At 32.8% G+C, this 18,806-nt stretch overlaps 2 protein-coding genes across 3 annotated transcripts; both read left to right on the forward strand.

Moving 5' to 3' along the window:
- Positions 1–2,055: 2,055 nt before the first annotated feature.
- Positions 2,056–10,490, forward strand: LOC132755617 (uncharacterized). Of its 2 annotated transcripts, XR_009629233.1 has the most exons (3): positions 2,056–2,270; positions 3,782–7,654; positions 9,726–10,490. XR_009629233.1 is itself a non-coding variant. In XM_060746516.1 (2 exons), the coding sequence occupies exons 1-2, from the start codon at positions 7,622–7,624 to the stop codon at positions 10,383–10,385; spliced, it is 693 nt and encodes a 230-aa protein (XP_060602499.1). In that variant the 5' UTR covers positions 7,416–7,621; the 3' UTR covers positions 10,386–10,490. The 2 variants fall into 2 exon arrangements, 1 of the variants encoding a protein (XP_060602499.1); XM_060746516.1 differs by lacking the exon at positions 2,056–2,270 and having other exon boundaries at positions 7,416–7,654.
- Positions 10,491–13,782: 3,292 nt separating this feature from the next.
- Positions 13,783–17,220, forward strand: LOC132755523 (uncharacterized). Its single transcript, XM_060746402.1, has 2 exons — positions 13,783–14,698; positions 16,352–17,220. Exons 1-2 carry the CDS (start codon positions 14,648–14,650, stop codon positions 17,012–17,014), a joined length of 714 nt encoding a protein of 237 aa, XP_060602385.1. The 5' UTR covers positions 13,783–14,647; the 3' UTR covers positions 17,015–17,220.
- Positions 17,221–18,806: the final 1,586 nt, after the last annotated feature.

The following is an 18,806-nucleotide window of genomic DNA, read 5'->3' on the forward strand; positions in this document are numbered from 1 at the left end:
CGAATATTTTCAGTGATGTCAAAACAACGCTTGGTTGGGTGTAAGATGGGCTGCTTGTAAGTTTCCTGTTATTATATATTATATTATATATTACATTATTATGTATTTAGTAAAATAGATAACAATATTAATTAATACACTAAACTTGCAAATAAATTGAAACTAACAAAATGAAAGACAATGCATCAAATTACTCAATGAGATGTAAAATGTATCCATATGTTTAGTCTGGATCATGTTTTTTGTTTGAGTATTCATAAAATAATCGTTTCTGCGTATTCAAATGGCGGATAGTTAAGCGCTTTCCTTTGACGTCACGTGTATTTCAACGCGTAATAATATTTAGATGCCTTAGTCTGTCGAGAAAAATCATTTTGTTTCGTTTAAATTTATAGGTATTTCACTGAAAGTATATGTACATGTGTATGTAACAGATGGAAAATTACACGCTTGTGCTATTCTGATTGATTGTTTTGCTCTCTTTTCTTTGCTTTAAAGGCCCAACAACCTTCAGAAATGCTCTTAATTTTATTTCTTAAAAGCTTTTGAATTTTGGTGTACTATTATTGTATCAAAAAGTTACTCATTGGCAAATTACCTAAGCCATCTTTTTCAGCTGTACACTTATAGTTAGTACACTTATAGTTAATAAGCATTTTGCTATCTTTAAGAAAATATTATATAATACTTAACACTACATTCTACTGCTGTAGCAAGCATCTAACATTTCTCAAAAACCATTATTTAAACATTATGAAAAAAATTATATGCAAAATAAATAAACTTCAACTATAAAATTCATGTTTGCCCTTTATAAAGAAGTAAACATTTATTGGTTTCTAAGGCTTAATGTGACTTTAACTCGTGAAAATACAATTTTATACAAACAACTCAAGCGATATATTGCATGAGAAAAGCACACATTCATGCAACATGTCTTATGTATCACTCATTACTTCAGTTTTACTACCAAAGATAAAATCTGTTTACGCCGCAACACAAGTTTTGCGACGATTTTATTTTTACTTGGTTGAATTTGAATGTTCATTTTAGATCTATGAATAATGATTTATGCATATACTCGGGAGTATAATTAAAAATGTATGTAATTCTGATGAACAAATTAGCCCTTTACAGATAGGTTTATCAAAATGGCACTTTGAATGTACGTTTTTGTGGTGTTTTTACCCTCTCTTTCTTCATGCAAACTCTATGCAAAATATGTATCTTTATATACTGTGGCTGATTAAATATATCATATGCTCAAATTTGATATTTCAAAATATTGATAACTGCTTCGCAGTCTGTGTTTAAATATAAAATAAACATGTTTCGAATGAACAAGAAGTAGATAAGAACAAGAAGTTATATTTAAAACTCTACACACTATGGGTTATCACAATATGAAAACAGTGTCACTAAAAACTGGCAGTTTTATAAGAAATGACGAACTTTACTTTACTTTTAATAGGGAACACAACTTCCCATACTTAGTTTTTTTATTCTTTTATTCAAATAAGGCATATTCAGGAAGAATTTAATAGATTTGATCAATTTCTTTGACCCCGTAATTACCGTGAAATGACATATAACAAAAGTTTAATAAATATGCGCACTTGTAAAAAAAGATGCTGAGAAACAGAATTGCGAAAAGGTGAAAACCCAACATTTCGACTACGCAACAATCTAAACAAAAGTACAATTGCATTGGATGAAAAACGTCAAAATAGGAAAAGGGAATATGCAAACATTTAAATACACGACAAATAAGAGGAGAACATACGACAAATTTTACGTATTGTTCTTTTTGCATAAATTAGCCGTTTTTCACCTCAAGAATGCGATAATGCGAAGGCACGAAGATTTATAACAAAGTCAAACTTTGAAGTAGTTTTGTGTTTTCGCATTTTCGTTTCGATAATACGACTTGGCGTAAATCACCCACCATAATTAATTGACATAAATTTGATATAATCATGTTTCAGCACTTGATTGTAGGGATAGAAAACCTTACGCAAGTGCAACATATATATTCAAAATAGCGTACGACTGGCCATTTAACTCATAAGACTGATTATTTACAATCTTAAAAGGTAACAATTTCGAAACGAGGTTATAAAATAGCAGAGCTTGGTGTGATGATTTACAATTTTAAACGATAACAATTTCGAAATGCTCGAGGTCATAAAATAGAAGAGCTCTTAGATACTTCAGTGTAATAATATGCTAGAAGAAACATGGACGATATAACGGAGCAGGATATCTTTAAGGTAAAGTAGCACTTGTTTTGTTTCATTATGTGTTTTGAGTTTGTTCTTTTGTTAATATAACAACCTTTGTTTATGATATGTCGAGACAGATTGTAGTCAAACAGTTACGGAGAGATTCATGATAAGTGACCTAGTTAAGTTATATTTTTATTCGCATATATTTAGACAGCCGTGCTTGCATGCAAGAAACACTTATATCTGATACTTATCAAATATGCACATAAAGATGCATGCCTGAAGGAGAGCACAATATTTCAAGAAAATTATACTTAACAAAAATGAGATGTTATGAAGTGTTTAAAAAGTTCAAGTATTGGTTTTCATTTTATGTGCGATTGGTGACTAATTTTGCAGTACATTGTATTTGTCGGAGTATTTCAAATTTCTAATTACACAGTAGCGGCTACTTTAAAATGTGCATATTTTGATCTGTTTTTTTGTTTTTTTTTTTTTTGTTTTTTTGTTTTTTTTGTTAATTTTTGTCGGTTGTGATTATTATTTGCATTTTTTATGTGGAAATTCCTCATTTTGCCATTCACAATACTTCGCTTAAAAACATTTTCAAATTTTTCATGATATTAGCATGAACCTGGAAGCATGCTGCTTTAATGGGTAAACTGCAATCTCACGTTCATAAATCAAATTGAGTTAATTGTTGTTGTTTTCTCTATTTCATAGCATTTATTTTATATTGTTAAAGCAGCGATAATGTAAAAAGAAATTATTCACTAGCTAACAATCAAAAACAAAAATAAATAAATAAAATACCCACACAAACAGAGAAATGTTGAATTTAAATACTAACAATATTGAATTCAAACACTGGCAGTGTTTAATTCAATTAATAGTAATGTTTAACCTCAATTACTAACAATTTTTAATTCAAATAGAAGCAATGTTGAATCCAAAATACTAGAAATTTTGAATTCAAGGAACAACAAAGTTGAAAGTCAAATACTATTTAATTAAATGTTGGATTCAAATACTTACAATGTTGATTTAAATACAAGCAATGTTAAACAATATAATACTAACAATGTTTTAACAATGTTTTGGTTAAAGTTAGATGCAAATAAGAAAAGACAAGGAGTGACAATGGGGGATGTATCTGTTTGGTGCGATATGCAATCATTTGTACTCGTACGCCTCATGTAAAAAAATCAAAGTAACTTTGTTTTATATGTCCATTTTAAATTTATAGTCTTCGTAGTTCTGTCATTGCTGGTAATAGTAAGCATATATTCATTAGTTTGTGTCTAGTCATACAATTTACATGAATTGTATTGAATTGAATTTCTTTACACCTAACCTATGAAAGTGTTAGCACTTATTTCCAGTAGCTAGGGTCCTTACTTTTTCAGACTCTAGAGACAGCTATGAGATACAAGGGAATCCGGGAACCAGTCCCTAGCTCTAATTGAATAGACTCCTTGGTTCTTATACATGCCCAGAGTATAGCACTGACATGTACGTGTATGTTAATCGTAGATTTTTTTTTCTTTTGTGTGTAGGCTTTCAAGAAAACTCAAGAAGAGTTTCGTTTTCCAGGAGGTAAACTAGAACTTCTAACTGAAGAACGTTTTCCAGAAATATTTGATGTCATTAAAAAGTGTTTCCTGACCGACGAACCGCTTGAAAAGTCATTAAAACTGGAATGGAGTTCGGAAGTGGAAGAGATGTGGATGTCTGCACTTACGTCCAAACTTTCCTTAATGATAGTTGATGAGAATACCAAGAAGATCATAGGCATGCGAGCGATACGTGTCACCAAGAAATCAGATCATACGGACGTTAGTCTAATAAAAGATGAGTCAGTTAAGAAGTTGTTGGAATTTTTCGAATTCACTTCAGAACATTCGAATGTATTTGAAAAATATGGCATTACCGAATACTTTGAATTTTTCGGCCTTGCTGTTTTACCAGAGTATAGACAACGAGGAATAGGGACTGTTCTGATGCAAGCCGGAGTAAATTTCCTAGGTCATCTTAAAAGACCTTCATACCTCAAAGGAACGTGTTCGTCCAACTTCTCTAAGAAAATATACGATAAGTTTGATTTTGAGGCAGTAGGAGATTATGCATTTGAAGATTATAAAGTTGATGGCAAAGTTGTTTTTGATAACACTGGTGAACATAAGTCCATGAAATTGTATGTTATGTTTCTACAATAGAAATCAAATGTCATCAATTTTACGCCATGTCTTTGATGTTACGTCATATTTTGATTTTGTTATACACATGTATAAAACAAAATGTAAAATAAAAGAGTTTGTGTTTCTAAATGATCTGTGTCGTCTGCATTATAGTAATGTCATGGTTGTATAGTTATGGGTGAAATAGTTTGCCTTAATTTACTTTTCATCATTGTATCTAATTACGTCCTACAAAATAGTGTTGATCTACCTGTAAATAACTTAAATGGGTCATAGTATCTTGAGGTAATCAGGCCGAATTCTGTTAAATATGTTTACACGATCATGTATAACTTGAAACACGACATACATGTACATGTAAATAGTTATCATTGTTCCTTAACTTTATCTTATTTTATCCAATTATATGTTCATATTTGTTATTATTTTATTCCCAAAGAGGATGGTATTATGTCTTGCCCATGGGGTTCTGCTGTTCGTCCGTATGATGAGAGCACATTGAGTTGTGTTTAGGTATTCATTCTGTAATCAATATTGTCTATCTGAATACCCTTAATGGAATTTTTCATAAAATAAATAAGGCCTTTGATACAGTCTGGCATGAAGGAATGTTATATAAACTTTTAACAGAAACCTGTATTGATTCAACTACATTTTTAGCGCTCAAATCTATGTATACCAACATGCTGAGTTGTGTAAAATATCAGGGTAAATTCTCAGAATGGTTCAGAGTACTACAAGGCACAAGACAAGGGGGTAAAACCTCCCCGATGTTGTATCTTCTATACATAAATGGGCTTATAGATGAGCTAGAGAAAAGTGTATTTGGTATCTGTGTTTGTAATGTTAGAGTTAGCTCCCCTACCGTAGCAAACGATATGCTCTTAGTGTCTTATTCTGTAAATGGACTAAATGGTATGCTTGATATATGTAGTGAATACTCAAAGCGGTGGCGCTAAAGTTATAATGCAGAAAAATGCGCTGTATTGGTTTTTAATGAACGTACAAATAATGGTCGTGACAGAGACTTCTATCTTGGTAATACAAAAATCTGTGAAACATCGAACTATGTACATCTTGGTATCAACTGTGATCCGTTTCTGACAACAAGATAAATGGTTGAGGACGCATGTACTAAACTTAGAGGTACCTACCTCAGTATAATTAATAGTAGAATCAGTCCACAGTGTTTAAATAGAAAATATACGATGCAACAATTATCCCAAAAGCGCTATACGGTAGCGAGTTGTGGTCTTCTATCACTTCTACTGATATTATGCAACTCGAAAGGTCTCATAGATTTTGTATTAAAAACATGCAGTCATTTCCAAATGGTACATCAACTGAATTTGCATTGAGTGCATTAGACGCCGTTCCTATTGACATTATCGTTGAACATAGAAAATTGCAATTCCTTGGACAATGTAGACTTTCTGATGTATATCTTGCTAAACATATTTTCAACAGTCGCCTTGTTTGTTACCTTAATTATGATAAGCAGTCTTCTGGTTTTATTCCTACTATATGTGCAATTCTACAAAAGTACGGATTATATGATGTTATTAATACATACATAAGGGAAGGTACATTTCCGTCCAAAATAGCTTGGAAGTGGATTCTTAATCAACAAGTTTTAAGCCAAGGAAGGGTCAATGTGAGTTTGAATGCAATGCCCTTGATGTCGTTATTACAACAGGGGGCGCAACCTTGTATTATATGGACTCTATCGAAAAGAAAACCACGATTATCGCGCCTATGTTTCAAACTGATGAATATTTTAGCGCGGTACTTGTCCAGAAAATACATTTGTAGATGCTTTAAGTGTGATCGGTTGACTGAAGACATTGTACAACATTTGATTTGTTATTGTGAGGTTAATTCACATATACGTGAACGTTTGTGGAATTTGATGATAGAAATTAATGGTCACTGTGATTACATGTCATTCGTTTTGTTAACACCGTCTGAACAGTGTGATTATTTGCTAAGGTTAGCTGTTACAATTGATGGGGACATGTTTAAACATATACATTATACTATATGTGTTTGCAAAATGTTCGATTAGTGTGATATAGAACAAACTCACTTTATATCAGATACTTTGAAATATTCAAATTACATATGTAATGTAGCTATGTATTTTCGTCATGGTTTCTATTTATAGCTTTATAACTTAATTATACTTAAATATGCGTGAACAAATTCCATTGTAAATTGACTAGCCTCTCGTTTTCGTATCTAGTTAATTTTGAACCAGTGGACATTGTTTTTGTCAGTTGTTTATACTTAATAATTGTTACTATGAATAACGCTTTTGTCTGACATTTTCGATCTTCATTTCTTCATTAAGACAACTGTGAGATTCTTAAGGACGCATATACTATTTTTGATTCTGATTGATTTGTACATATATCTCTATTTACTGTCTGTAAAATATTATTAATTTGTTACATGTATTATGCTCTTCAATATTGGAGGAATAAAAGATATTATTATTATTATCTTACCGTGTTAACGGAGATATGTACTTATAATTGGTTTAATTGTTTAAAATTATCTTTCCGTGATAACTGAGATATGTACTTATAATTGGTTTTATTGTTAACAAATATTTTATCGTGATAACGGAGATATGTACTTATAATTGGTTTAATTGTTTACAAGTATTTTATCGTGATAACGGAGATATGTACTTATAATGGGAAAAGGGAATATGCATAAATTTAAAGACACGACAAATAAGAGTATAAAATATGACACATTTAATAAAAGTATTGTTCTTTTTTTGCATGATTTCGCCGTTCTTTCACCTAAAGAATGCAATAATGCGAAGGCACAAAAATATCACAAAACCAAACTTTGAAGTAGTTTTGTGTTTTCGCATTTTCGTTGCGATTATGTGTCTTGGCGTAAATCATCCACCATAATTGATTGACATAAATTTGATATAATCATGTTTCAGCACTTGATTGTAGGCACAAGTACAGCGTATATATTTGAAATAGCGTTCGACTGGCTATTCAGCTCAAAACTCTGATTATTTACAATCTTAAAAGATAACAATTTCGAAACTAGGTTATAAAATAGAAGAGCGTGGTGTGATGATTTACAATTTAAACGATACAATTTCGAAATGTTCGAGGTCATAAAATAGATGAGCTCTTAGATACTTCAGTGTAATAATATGCTAGAAGAAATATGGACGATATAACGGAGCAGGATATCTTTAAGGTAAAGTAGCACTTGTTTTGTTCCATTGTGTGTTTTGAGTTTGTTCTTTTGTTAAAATACCATTTTTTATTATATGTCGAGACAGACTGTAGTCAAACAGTTACGGGGAGATTCATGATAAGTGACCTAGTTAAATTATACTTTAATGTACGTTTATTTAGACAGCCGTGCTTGCATGCAAGAAGCACTTATATCTGATACTTAACAAATATGCACCTAAAGCAGCATGCCTGAAGAAGAGCAAACTATTTCAAGAAATCTATCTGAAGAAAAAATGTGCTAAGGTGTTCTGAAGTGTTTAAAAGATTCAAGTATTGATTTTCATTTTATGTGCGATTGATGACTAATTTTGCAGTATTTGTCGCCGTACTTCTACTTACACAGTATAACGGCTACTTTAAAATGTGCATATTTTGAGATGCTTTTTTTTGGTAATTTTCGTAGCTTGTGACTATTATTTGCAATTTTTATATGTAAATCACTTTCTTTATTCCATTCACAATATTTCGCTTTAAAAACATTTTCAATGTTTCATATATAAGCATGGAGTGAGACTAAAAAAGGATTGGAGCACCAAGCTAAATAGTAAATACCATATTCCGGTATATACCGAACAAGGCGCTTGAATTATAATATGCTAAAATCTTGCCTTTTTACCCAACGGAATGAACTTTAAAAGGTCTAATTCATCTTTTCACACCGATTTATGTATGATAATGAATGAAAACTGTAATAATCGGCGAAAAAAAAACGATATTTGTCTATTTTGTGATCATGATTTCTGCTGGCGTCTAGAGGTACTGCTCCAATTCTGTACAGTAATGACTTAAATCAATAAGCATGAACCTGGAAGCATCTGCTTTAATGCAATCTCATGTTCATAAATCAAATTGAGTTATTTGTTGTTTTTTTCTCTATTTCATAGAATTTATTTTATACATGTATTGTTAAAGCAGGGATAATATAAAAAGAAATTATTCACTAGCTAACAATCAAAAACCAAAAATAGATAAATGAAATACCCACACAATCAGAGCAATGTTGAATTTAAATACTAACATTATTGAATTCAAACAATGTTTATTTCAACTACTAACAATGTAGTATTCAAATAAAAGTAATGTTTAAAGTCAATTACAAACAATTTTGAATTCAAATAAAAGCAATGTTGAATTCAATAACTAGGATTGTTGAAAACGTTGAATACAAATAACAACAATGTTGAAAGTCAAATTCTATTTAATTAAATGCTGAATTCAAATATTTGCAATGTTGACTTCAAATACTAGCAATGTTGCATTAATATACTAGCATATTGAATTCAAATATTGGCAATGCTGATTTCAAATACATGTACTAATAATGTTGAATTCAAATACTAACCATGTTTGACATGATGAATTCAAATTCTTACAATGTTTACTTTAAATACTAGCCATGTTGAGTTCAAGTACTAGTAATGTTGAACTCAATACTAACAATGTTGGACAACATAAAACTAAAATTGTTGAATTCAAATTCTAATAATGTTAAACAACATAATACTAACTATGTTATGGTAAAAGTTAGGTGCAAATAATAAAAAAATATTCAAACAGCTCAAAGGGAATGATATTGGAGGAATGTAGCTGTTTGTGCGACATGCAATCCTATCATTTGTACTTGGATCTACGCGTCATGTAAAAAGAGTCAAAGTCTCTTGTTTAATATGACAATTTGCATACATTTCAAATTTGTAGTCTTCATTGTTCTGTCATTGTTGGTAATATAGTAAGCATATATTCATCATTTTGTGTCTAGTCATACAATTTACATGAATTGCATTGAAAAGAATTTCTTTAGACCGAGCGGTCACGGATAACCTACGAAAGTGCAAGCACTTTTTTTCCAGTAGGGTCCTTACTTCAGCAGACTCCAAATACAGCTATGAGATACAAGGGAATCCGGGAACCAGTCCCTAGATCTTGTGAATACATGAAGATCCCTTCGTTTTTATACATACCCAGTGTATAGCACTGGTACCTACGTGTATGTTAATCTTATAATAGAATATATTTTCTTTTGTGTGTAGGCTTTCAAGAAAACTCAAGGAGAGCTAAGTTTCCCGGGCGGTAAATTAGAACTTCCAACTGAAGAACGTTTTCCAGAAATATTTGATGTCATTAAAAAGTGTTTCCTGACCGACGAACCGCTTGAAAAATCATTACAGCTTGAGTGGAGTTCGGAGGTGGAAGAGATTTGGATGTCTGCACTGAGGTCCAAACTTTCCTTAATAATAGTTGATGAGAACACCAAGAAGATCATAGGCATGCGAGCGATACGTGTCACCAAAAAATCAGATCATACGGACGTTAGTCTAATTAAAGATGAGTCAGTTAAGAAGTTGTTGGAATTTTTCGAATACACTTCAGAACATCCAAATGTATTTGAAAAATATGGCATTACAGAACACTTTGAATTTTTCGGCCTTGCTGTTTTACCAGAGTATAGACAACGAGGAATGGGAACAGTTCTGATGCAAGCCGGAGTAAGTTTCCTAGGTCATCTTAAAAGACCTTCATACATCAAAGGATCGGCTTCGTCCAACTTCTCTAAGAAAATATACGATAAGTTTGATTTTGAGGCAATAGGAGATTATGTATTTGAAGATTATAAAGTTGACGGCAAAGTTGTTTTTGATAACACTGGTGAACATAAGTCCATGAAATTGTATGTTATGTTTCTACAATAGAAATCAAACGTCATCAATTTTACGTCATGCCATCAATGTTACGTCATATTTTGATTTTTTTTTATTGAAAACAAAATGTAAAATAAAAGAGTTTGTGTTTATTAATGATCTTTGTTGTCTGTATTATGGTAATGTCATGGTTGTATAGTTATGGGTGAAATAGTTTGCCTTAATTTACTTTTCATCATTGTATCTAATTTTGTCTTACAACATAGTGTTGATCAACCTGTACCTGTAAATAACTTTAATAGGTCATAGTATCTGAATTTTATTCATAACGCTATCTTGAGGTAATCAGGGCGAATTCTGTTTAATATGTATACACGATCATGTATAAATTGAAACACGACATACATGTACAAGTAAATAGCTATCATTGTCCCTTTACTTTATCTAATTTTATCCAATTATATGTTCATATTTGTTACTATTTTATTCCAAAAGAGGATGGTATTATGCCTTGCCCATAGGGTTCAGCTGTTCGTCCGTATGATAAGAGCACATGCATTGAGTTGTGTTTAGCTATTCATTCTGTAATCAATATTGTCTACTAGCTGAATGCCCTTAATGGATTTTTTTTAATAAAATAAGTTACACACATTGTAGGCGCCCAGTTCAAGATAAATATGAACCCGTAAATTTGTGTCCCTTCTTTTAATTTTGAATGTTCTTGTATTAACAATTTTGGTAAAATTGTTTAAAAGTATCTTACCGTGTAAACGGAGATATGTACTTATATAATTGGTTTAATTGTTTACCAGTATCTTATCGTGATAAAGGAGATATGTACTTATAATTTGTTTAATTGTTAAGAAGTATTTTATCGTGATAACGAATTATGTACTTATAATTGGTTTAATTGTTAACAAGTATTTTATCGTGATAACGGAGATATATACTTATAATTGGTTTAATTGTTAACAAGTATTTTATAGTGATAACGGAAGTATGTACTTATAATTGGTTTAATTGTTAACAAGTATTTTATAGTGATAACGGAAGTATGTACTTATAATTGGTTTAATTGTTTACTAGTATCTTATCGTGATAGATAGTCTTATACTTTGTACAAATCTTTGTTAATATCTTTTCTTTTTTGTGTGATGAAGAACAGATTTTCTAATATTTGGTTTAATCATTTTAAATTTTCTTAAACTTTTTTCAATTTTTTAAAAATATCTTATTGTGATCACGCACAGATGTACTTATATTTGGCTTAATTGTTTACTAATATTACTGACAGACGTTCGTATACTTGGTAAATTGTTTACTAATATATTATTGTGATTACGGAGAGAATTAATAATTCTATGTGTAACCCAGAAATTTCTTTTGCTCTGCCTAAGTGACCTTTTTAATACATAGGTCAAATGTAAAACTCTCACAGATACTCTGTATAATGCATTGATCCTGATTGGTTGGTTGTTTCTGTTTTGTTGGTCCATCGATCGGTCTTGTCCACTAATTTTGCTCAATGGAGAGAGCATCGGATCTGTAATCCAGGGGTGGCTGGTTCGATTCCCGGGCGGTGCAAAATTTCTCCGAGACCCGAGGGACCGTCACACCATTATGTTCTGGTGAGCGTTCTATCACGTATGATGAAACGTTGGTAGTCTCCCATTGTTGCTGGAATAGCGCCAGAAGAACGAACGTTGTTTGAACGCCAGTGAACGTCGGTAATCGCCGGGAAAAAGGATTTGAACATGCACCAAAGTTCTCACTCAGACCAGCGTTCTTCACCGTTTAATTTCCTAACGCTAAAGAACGTTCATGGAGCGTTTTACTAACTTTCACCGAGCGTTGCACACGTTCGGCTTTCGTAAGTCAGCCGTTACTCAATCGCTTCTTGGTTGTTGCTAATCGTTTACTTTGCAGTGAACGACTCATCGGCGACCTGTCAACGACCGCTGAACGGATTTCAATTGCACAAAACGTGTGACTAAAATGAAACGAACGTCCTTTAGACGTTCATTGAGCGTCATTTGAGCGTTGCACAAACCTCCATGCATATGTAAAAAGCAAGGTTCATTTAATTTTGGACTACCGTACAGAACATCTATTATAGAAGATCCTGAAAAATGAAGTAAGCTATATATTCTTGCTATAGCCAAGCAACAAGTAGATGTACTGAACTTAAACATAGCTAAAAACATCGAGGGAATTCACCCGCAGAGAAGAAGACCCAAACAAAGACGACTACATTGTAGACCTTAATGATTAATATAAAAATGTCAAGGGTTTATCAGTAGCTAGTAGAAAAATCCCACATCCCACATTTGTTTTGTCTTGCCGTCATGATGCTGACAAATCAAACTCACAAGAACAACTAAATTCACTATGGAATTTCGAGGACAGCGTATTGTATCCGTGCGGCCGTAAAAAATAACACGCAAGCAAGACGCTATTATGTCGTTATTCAGACGCTAGTTACACGCTAACAAGCTAACAACGTTCGTCTGACGTTGACAAATAGTTCGTCCCGCGCCAGTGGCACATTAGCACACGCTTATGGGTTTCAGGGGTATCTAACTTTGTCAATGTTACACGCTTCTCGTGCGTTAGACATACGCTATTTAAGCGTTAAACACACATGTGTCAACCTCATTCTAGAACGCTCAAAAATTGAACGCTTGAAAAATTCAGAGAGCGTTGACCAGAACGTCATAGAGTGACGGCCCCACCATCCAGGAAAATATGTAGGCGGACCGACCGCCAAGATGTGACCAAAACATCGGCGTACAAATAAAAAAACTAACATAGATTTACCCTGCTTTAATCAGTTATTTATCAGCTCTTATTAACCACTTGAAGGATATAAGTATGATTCATCTTAGTTAGCTGTGATATTGAACTGGCTTTTCGGGTACTCATTGCCAGGTCAAGGTCATATAGTTACCTGTTCGTCGTTTATCTCAAACTGACTCACATACATGTTTCACGCAAACATATTTCAATAAAAATGAATGGACTTTTCTGCCTATTGAAATGTCATGTTTCTCCTAAACATGCATTTAGTATTACGAGTTCCATTGTTTTCATTCAACACTATATTAAAAGGTCTGCGTTGCTTCAAGTCTTAGTTTATACAAATTTATTTTTAGTTCGATTGTGTTGGAAGCTATAAGCTTATTGAAACACTATCGAATCCGTTCCTGGAACCAACAAGTACTAAGCAATGGATGTAAAGTTTCTTGCTCAAGGAAACAACGGCTTGTCCCTGACAGGGTTTGAACCCACGCGGTCAGCAATCCTTAGGTTACTAGTCCGACGCGTTAACACGCGCCACGCTTCAAGTCTTGGCAGTATACCGAGATAATTGTTGTTTTTATTGTGCTGTGCTGTGCTGTGTGCTGTGCTGTGCTGTGCTGTTCTGTACTATGCTCTGCTTTGCTGTGCTGTGTTGCGCTGTGCTGCGTTATGCTGTGCTGAGTTTATTTGTGTGTTTATTTGTCTGTCTTATCTATGTGTTTGTTTGTATGTTTGTTTCTTTTATTGAAATCTGAAGGTTTTCGACATTTCTTAAACACACACTTAACTATATTTAGCATAAACGCAAATAATATCGAACCGTCAAATCTGTCTATACTGTGGCGTACGTAGAGTTGAATAAATATCTCAAACATTTTTTGTACATGTTCATAATCACATTTAAACCAGATTAAAAAACATAATTACGGATAAGGAGATTTTTAAATAGTTTGCGTTATACTTCAAGGAAAAAGCTTCGTACCTATGATTCAGACGAATTGCTAAAACAAACAAATATACCATGCGAATTATTTGGTAGGGTTTAAATAGAATAGGACAAATATCTGCCATCAATTTATTTATTTTTATTCTTAATTCATTTACATGTACATGTAAATTCATAAATGTAAATGACTCATATATAGCCTGTCAATCTCGTTATTATCTATATTTAAACTATTTACGTTAAAAGCTGTTAGTCGATGCGATCCAATGTCGCTTTTTATCATTTAGATGAAATTTTATAATTATATGACGGAAAGTGGCGACAAATATCGGAAATTTACGAACAAGAGTTGGTTGTTTTTTCGCTAATGTCGTGCCAAATGAACTTGCTTTAATCAGATTAATGTTATGTTAATATTTAAAAACATTATTTGTTAAAGAAGTATTTATTTTCAGTATACTATAAATACTAGGATTGGTCAGATTTTCTTTTCAAACATACACCAGGATTGTTTGAATCTATAAAAATAACAATTTCATTTCATAAAAATATATACAGGAATCTAACAATGAATCCGGAGGAAAGGCTAAAAAACATTTCACAATCCGATATTCGAAAGGTTTGTATAACTTTCTTTTCTCACGCTTAATTTGAAATATGAGCCGCGTCACGACAAAACCAACATAATGCGTTTGCGACCAGCATGGATCCAGACCAGTGTGCGCATCCGCGAAGTCTGATCAGGATCCATGCTATTCGCTTACAAACCCTTTAACAAGTAGAGAAACTGATAGCGATCAACATGGATCCTGATCAGACTGCGCGGATGCGCAGGCTGGTCTGGATCCATGCTGGTCGCAAACCCATTATGTTGGTTTTGTCGTCGCGCGGCTCATATGTTTATTAGCTCATTATTTTTCATGTGCTGATAATGAGAAGAGATATAGGGCAAAGTTGTGATCGTCACTTGTTGATCATGCACATTTGCACGTTCGTATTTTACCAACTCGTTACAGATTTAAATCAATCTTGTTTATAAATTTGTAATGTCATACATTTTATGCTCGTTTTTTTTTGCCTTACCTTGACTTATAAAATAGCTTGTCTAACTATGCGCAGTCTACTTCTGTTGCAAATTAGTTAAGATCTTCAATTTTGGAGATGACATAACAAATTCACATACATTTTACTGAGCATTACATTTACCATTAGCGAAAATGATAACGAAACATTTTCAAAATGCTTTTACAAGTAAAATGAAACAAAATGGACGGGCTTTTCATTACATACACGGTTTGAAAGAGCTGTTTGAAAGGAAGATGAAAAAAATGAAAATAAACGTTCCAGATGCGTGTAAAGATACACATTCACTTGCGAGAGTTTACGCGAGTACGTGGATCTCTCGGAAGCGTTTCTTTAATCAATCTGCAACTCTTCTTAAACATTCAGAGAATGTTTCGTTAATTTTGTTGGCGTCTGATGCGAGTTTGATTTTTTTTCAGTATGAAATTAGTAAGAGAAATTTGTAAATAACCTTGACTTATTTTAACGGGAAATTATGATGATTATCATGAATATGCCTTTAAAGCTGTATGCTTCATGCTAAATAGTTCAAGCATACTGATTTTGAGAAAAAATATACTAGATTTTAACAGAGACATGTAAATACAGGGATAAGCAAAAATGTAAAAAGGTAATAACTAAAATACGCTACGCGCAATAAATGACTGATCATAATTTTACAGCATTTATCACCATATTGCTACTGCATAAGTAAAGTAGTAATTAAGTGTTATTTTCCTATATTTTGACCTACTTTGTAATTTACGTGGATTGTATGTGCCGTTTGCTTTTTTTTTTTTTTTTGTTCACATTACAATATTTCACTTTTACATCCATTTTCGAAAATTTCATGAAAATTAGCATGAATCTGGAAGCATGCTGCTTTAAAAAGTATTTATACTAAACCAGAAAGACTTAACCAGTAAACAAAAGATATAAGTATAACGTGTTTACATATATCTACATTATAATAGTGTTTATTATACATAAAAACAAGTCAACAACCAACAGTGTCAGGGGCGTGAGGGGTGTTGCACTTTTTCATAATCCCTCATGTACAGGCTCAATTAAACCGAGTCTGCAATTTTCATGTAATTTTGTTGTAATTGATGCTTCCGATGGATCACCCTTCTTCCTCAATTTTAAAAGTGTAATTGATTTGAATATTACGATTGAAATATTTAACAATGATCTTGGTTATGATTTTCAGGCATTTGACAAAACATGCGAGGATATAGGTCTTACAGAAACAAAGTTAGAACTTGTCACTGAAGATCGTTATCCAGAGGTACTTGAAATACTGAGGGATTGTTTTATCAATGACGAACCATTAGAGAAATCTTTACAACTACAATGGAGTTCGGAAATGGCAGGCGTATGGCTAAATGCGCTACAACATAACATGTCTATCCTGCTTGTAAATAACGAAAATAATGAAATTATTGGCGTTCGTGTAATTCGGGTGACCCGTAAAACTGACCAGTTTGAAAAAGACAAATGCAAAGACGAGCAAGTATTAAAGCTTCTCAATTTCTTTGACTACACGACGGACACATTTGATTTTTTCAGGAAGTACAACGTTTCAGAAATATTCGAATTCTTTGGTTTAGGCGTAGTTTCGAAATACAGGAGACGTGGCTATGGGACGTTACTTATGGAAGCTGGTGTTAAATTAATAAACAACCTTGAGATTAAACCTTGCTTTATAAGAGGGTCTGCTTCGTCGAATTTTGCAAAGACTATATTTGAAAAGTGTGAATTCGAAACTGTGGCTGACTTTCCGTACTGTGACTATAATGTAGAAGATTGTATCGTGTTTGATGACACGGGGGAACATAAATCTATGACAGTCTACTCTAAATGTCTGGAGTAAATAAAAGGGGGTGTGAGATATTTGTTGTAATGGTGAAATAATAGCCAAACATTGTATGTGTATAATAAAATCCGTTCTATATGATTTCGTTTTGTATTAGGATATTTCGTCAATCCATATATCAAACACTTTGCAAACTTCAAGTGCCAAGTGCTGAGTGGCAAATATCTGGGGTATAATTTTGATCCCAGCAAATATAATAAATTATAAAGTTGCCCAAAACTTCACTTCTGTGTTATTATTTTTCTGATCCATCGGAATTATCGAGTGTTAAAAATTAAATTCAGCATATTGCAAGAGGACGTGAGGGATATTGCACTTTTAAATTATATTTCTCATTAACTGACTCTCAATCAACCAAGCAGAGTCTGTCGTATTCAGTGACATACAATATTGTTATATTATCAGCCTTTTCCAGATGTTCATAACTTTCAAACATTAATATTCATTTTGGAGTATTGTTATAACAAAATAAAGCACAAACAAACAACCTTAAGCTTTGTGTATATTGGTCATTCATATACGTTAGTCGCTCTGTTATAAAGTGCAGATTGTTGTTATTGCGCAGTCTAACAGCCGAAGAAAACACGATTGTAAATAGCATACACCGTTCGTTTCCTTCACTTTTGTATGGAGAAAGTACTAGCTATACATGTACTATTTTTAAAGAAGTATTCCAATGGTGTCCCCTCTATAACTAATAAGTAGGATTTTTTTCTCACTATAAAAGCGATGCGAATACGAGATTGTATAAACGTTTTAGCTTGTAAAATTAATACGTTTCAGAGAAAGGATACGATATAAACCCATTTTAGAGAGGGGTTTAGAGATAAAAACCATTATAGATTAAGAGATATAATCGTTTTGAGAGGAGTTTAGAGATAAAACCGTTATAGATATATAACCATTTTAGAGAGGGATTTAGAGATAAAACCATTATAGATTTAGAGATATAATCGTTTTAGAGAGGAATTTTAAGGTGTTACCGTTTTAGAGAGGGAATCAGAGATATAAACGTTACAGAGACTTTTAGAGATATGACCGTTTTAGAGAGGGAATCAGAGATACAACAGTTTTAGAGAGGTGGGAATGATTACTTAAAATTCTAAGAAAATTCGTCATATTATTTACATTTATTTATAGGTTTCTTGTTATTGAATTATAAATCTATATTTGAACTTTTATGCAGATCCCTTGTTGTTTTTTACTACAATTTGGGGAAGTAAATTCCAAAAATCGACCTCGACCAACAAGGTGACTCTTACTAATATACTTTGTTAACAAAGTATATTATTCAAGAATAGGTAGAGCGTTTGACTAAAAATCCTGCGACCCTGGTTTGATTCCCGGACTGCGCAGGTCACTTTCGTTGTGATTGATCATGAAATCCTATCTACGATTATTCGTACTGTACCTCTGCTCTGGCATGTACAGAAGTTATCAGTTCCTTGAGAAAGTAAAGGCACCTAGTACTGGTAAACTGCTTGACAGTATGCCTAAGAACGATGCAGTGGCTGAACTGTGCTCTGGTAAATTCAATGTGGCTTACTGCAGTGATCGGAGTGAAAACTTCCAACACTACCACCACCAACAGGTAATGGGTTAAACACAAAACATTAGGACAAACAACTTAACATTTTAGCGATTGCAATAATTAAAAATAGGCCCTACCATCAGGCCAAGGTCAATATAGCCGACACATCTTCTGAGTGACTCAGATGTGTCAGGTGCTAAACATTATGAGCAAGTGTATTTATAATTAATATCTGAATAAACATAACTAAGACACATC

The sequence above is a fragment of the Ruditapes philippinarum genome, unplaced genomic scaffold, assembly GCF_026571515.1.
Source record: "Ruditapes philippinarum isolate M1 unplaced genomic scaffold, ASM2657151v2 ctg546_1_1_1_1, whole genome shotgun sequence".
NCBI lineage: Eukaryota > Metazoa > Mollusca > Bivalvia > Venerida > Veneridae > Ruditapes > Ruditapes philippinarum.